Here is a 3,595-nt window from a genome sequence, read left to right as displayed (position 1 = left end):
CTCAAAAGAGCTCTTAATGAGAAAAGCATATACAACACGGATCACTTTGCTATTCAGCGCAGCCAGATGGACAACTGCTAACTTTCTTTTCTTTTAATAATGAAAATTCCCCCCTTGACAAAGGGGCTCAGATGAATAGGCTCCAAATAGCACCTCAAACACTTCTAATTGTTTTGAGGACAATATGCTAATCCGTGGGTTTGGGCTTTGGTGTCTGTTGACAACGTTTCTGGGCACCTCCAGTCCCTGACTCTTTGGAAATGGCAGAGGCTAGCCCCCGGGTCCCTCTGCAGCCTGGCAAAGTCCACTGGCTGCCAGGCTGCCTCTTTCATTCCCACCGAGTAACCCACAATTGCAGTACAACTGGGGTGGGGTGGGGGCAAAAAGTGGTCAGGGGAGGATGCTTTATTTTTCAGAACAAGTTCCAAGGAGTTGTGCTAGAAAGTCAGAGCAAATCCTCTCTCCCCAAGAAAACCAGCAAGCTTCAACCAAATATCCACCCAGTAGAGGAAGAAAAGAACTCATTTTCCATGTTCGTCAAACACTAAGGGCTACCAGTTATTTATATTTTATGATTTTTAAAAACTTTTTGCCCAAGGCATGATACCTTTGCGTCTTTTTCTTCTTCTCTCAAGAGTCTTAATGAAAAGTCTCCTGCAGCTCAGAGCTGGATTTACGACACAATTTTCTAAGTTTTTTAGACATCTGCTTTAAACACACATGCACACAACACACACACACACACACACACACACACTCACACGTGGAGTTCCTACTCCGCAGAAGACCTAGAGGAGCATTTCCAAATATCTTTAAGGGAACTTGATTATTCCAGTGGGCCATCCCCCATCCTTGCCTTCAACACACACACACACACACACACACACACACACACACACACACACACCATGGCCCCCTGGTGATTAGTGGCGCAACTGGTTCCTAGTAGACTCAGAGCTTCTCTCTACTCCCTTGGAGTTTAGGTTAAAAAAAGAAAATGCACCTGGATTTTCTTAGAGGTCTGGACCAGCGTTTGTCTTAGTTTATACGCTCCTTGAAGTGGTTTTTAACCACTCTGTGAAGAAGGAATGGCATGCCAAGCAAGGATGGGGTCTTTGTTTAGAGCCTCTGAAGGCCAGCAGACATGAAGGGCTATCGGGACAAACCCCAAGATCTGGGCCCTTGCATCAGGACCCTAGGCCTCCAGGCTGGGCCCATGTAGCCAGCCCCCAAATCCTGGTGCTGGACTCCCTCTACGTTTCTTAGCCAGGTACCTGGCCCTGCCTTCAGATTTCATGCACATCAAAGGTTACTTCTCAGATGACAGATTGTCTTTATTCAAAACATCTTTGTTCAACAAATGAACAGAATAAGGAGATGAATTCCTTCTAGATACATTTCCAAGACATCTTCAAAACATTCATGACCATTTAGGATGTTTCGATTCTTTTCATTTTCGTTCACTTTCTACTTCCTGACTTCATAACCCAGTATTCTGTCTAAAAGTAAACTTAGGACTCTAGGAGCACTGCTTTATACAAAGTAAATAACCATGTGGGTCCTTTTGTTTCACCTTGAAAGAAGCAAACACTATGATAGCATGGGTTAAATCGAAATGCTTTCCTTTCTGTAGTTTTGAACTTTAAGCCTTTCCCCCCCACACCACAAAGAGCAAATGGTGCCTAGCTGTGTCTGAGGGCAAAACACAGAGACACAGCTAACTCTTTTCTTCAGAATGCAAGAGGAAAAACTAAAAGAGCATACTCTAGATATAATGCCAGGATATGGGCGTTCCGGAGTCCAAAGCCCATCAGAGGAGTTAGAAGGGGAACATAAATATAAAGCAAAACTGCCTACTTTTTTTTCTTTTTCTTTTTTGTCCAAAGGGGATACAGTCGAGATTTGTTTGGGAACGGCAGGGGCAGGGGCAGCTGTAGAGCTGTCATATGGTTTGCAAGTTTCTGGCACCCATCCGCGCCCCGGTCCCGGAGGACACCCCTCCCAGGCACCTGGAAGAGGCAGAGTCTGGGGTGGGGTAGACAGTGGCTGGCAGGTCTGACCCCCAGGCGTCCGCAGGCTGGGGCGAGGAGCACAGGGCCGGGTGCAGATCTCGCATCCTGGTCGCCCTCCAGGTCTGGCTGGCCGGGCTGGGGGTTACATGGCCGTGGCGTGGGCTGACGAATAAGGGTCTATGCCAGTCTTGGTCATGCCGGGGAAGAGGATGTAGGCGACCGGGGGCTGCAAGGTGGAGGCCGACCAGGCGGTACAGTTACAGGGCACCACGTAGCCCGGGTTGGTGGGGGACGGGTGCGTGTGCGTGTGCTGGCTGGGGCAGCTGAGGCTGCCGAAGGCGCCGTTCTGGTAGCCCAGGGTGGACGCGTAGGGCAGCGCGCTGGTGGCCAAGGTGTGGGGCACTTCGCCCATCTTCTGGATGGCACTCGAGCTAAACTGCGCGGGGTCCAGCAGGGAGTAAGGCGCCGAGGCGGGCGGCAAGAAGGCCCGGGCTTTCTCGGGCGCGCTCAGGAGGCCGTCGGAGGCCCCCACGGGCAGGCCGGCCGCCTTGAGCGGGTCCGTGTCGCCCAGGTAGGGCAGGGGGAAGACATACCTGTCCTTCTTAAGCAGGTTCTTGGGCTTACGCCGCGGCCGGTACTTGTAGTCAGGGTGCTCCTTCATGTGCTGGGCGCGGAGCCTTTTGGCTTCGTCGATGTACGGTCGCTTCTCCGCCTCGGACAGAAGCTTCCACTCGGCACCCAGGCGTTTGCTGATCTCGGAGTTGTGCATCTTGGGGTTCTCCTGGGCCATCTTGCGCCGCTGGCCTCGGGACCACACCATGAAGGCGTTCATGGGACGCTTGATGTGGTCGGAAGGTTTGGACATGGTCCCGGAGGCTGGGCGCGAGGGGGCGGCGGTGCAGGGGCCCTGCAGACGAGCAGGGGCGCGGTCGTCGATCCGCCGGGCTGTGGGTCCTGAGCCCGGGCTCTGCGTTCCCCTCGCCTGGGCGCCGCGGAGGGGAAGCCAGAGAGAAGCGCTCACCCCACAAAGTTCAGCTGATCATGCCAGTCCCGGCACCCAGGCTGGCCCGGGAGAGAGAGAGAGAGAGTGGGGACAGCAGGGGACGGGGGAGGAGAGGGCGGCCGGTCGGGGGGCCGCGGGCGCTGCAGGAGGCAGGGGGCCAAATCCCTGAGTCCCTGGGATTAAGTGGCCAGGTAATTTTCGGGCGAGGGCAGGAAGCTCCTCCTCCCCCCCCCCTCTCCGCCTTCGCCTTCTCGGGTTCTCTTCTCCGCGGTGTCTCGGGCCTGGGCTGCCCCCGCCCCTCCCGCGGCTTTCCCGGAGCGGCCCGGCCGAGCACAGCACCTGGCTGAGAATGCGGGAGGTTGGTGAACGCCAGCCAAGAGCGGCGAAGTTCAAAGGCGAGGTGGGCCCGGACGGCACGCAAGCTGACATAAGCGCGGGGCGGCGACTCCCCAACCTGGGCGCCAATCAGCTGCAGAGGAGGCGTGGGGCGCACCTGCCCACGCGCCGGAGCACCCGGGAGGGAGCGCGCCCGGTGGGGGCGGGGAGAGCGCCGAGCGGCCGGCTCGGGACTGGGGACTTG

At 55.6% G+C, this 3,595-nt stretch overlaps 1 protein-coding gene across 1 annotated transcript; it reads right to left on the bottom strand.

Annotated features, from left to right (window-relative positions):
* Window positions 1-1,338: 1,338 nt before the first annotated feature.
* Window positions 1,339-3,372, bottom strand: SOX14 (SRY-box transcription factor 14). The gene has a single exon (XM_056121464.1). The coding sequence runs from the start codon at window positions 2,875-2,877 to the stop codon at window positions 2,155-2,157; it is 723 nt and encodes a 240-aa protein (XP_055977439.1). The 5' UTR covers window positions 2,878-3,372; the 3' UTR covers window positions 1,339-2,154.
* Window positions 3,373-3,595: the final 223 nt, after the last annotated feature.

This window comes from Sorex fumeus, unplaced genomic scaffold, assembly GCF_029834395.1.
Source record: "Sorex fumeus unplaced genomic scaffold, SorFum_2.1 ptg000044l, whole genome shotgun sequence".
In the NCBI taxonomy this organism is placed as follows: domain Eukaryota; kingdom Metazoa; phylum Chordata; class Mammalia; order Eulipotyphla; family Soricidae; genus Sorex; species Sorex fumeus.
This window is presented reverse-complemented; position numbering and strand designations above follow the sequence as displayed.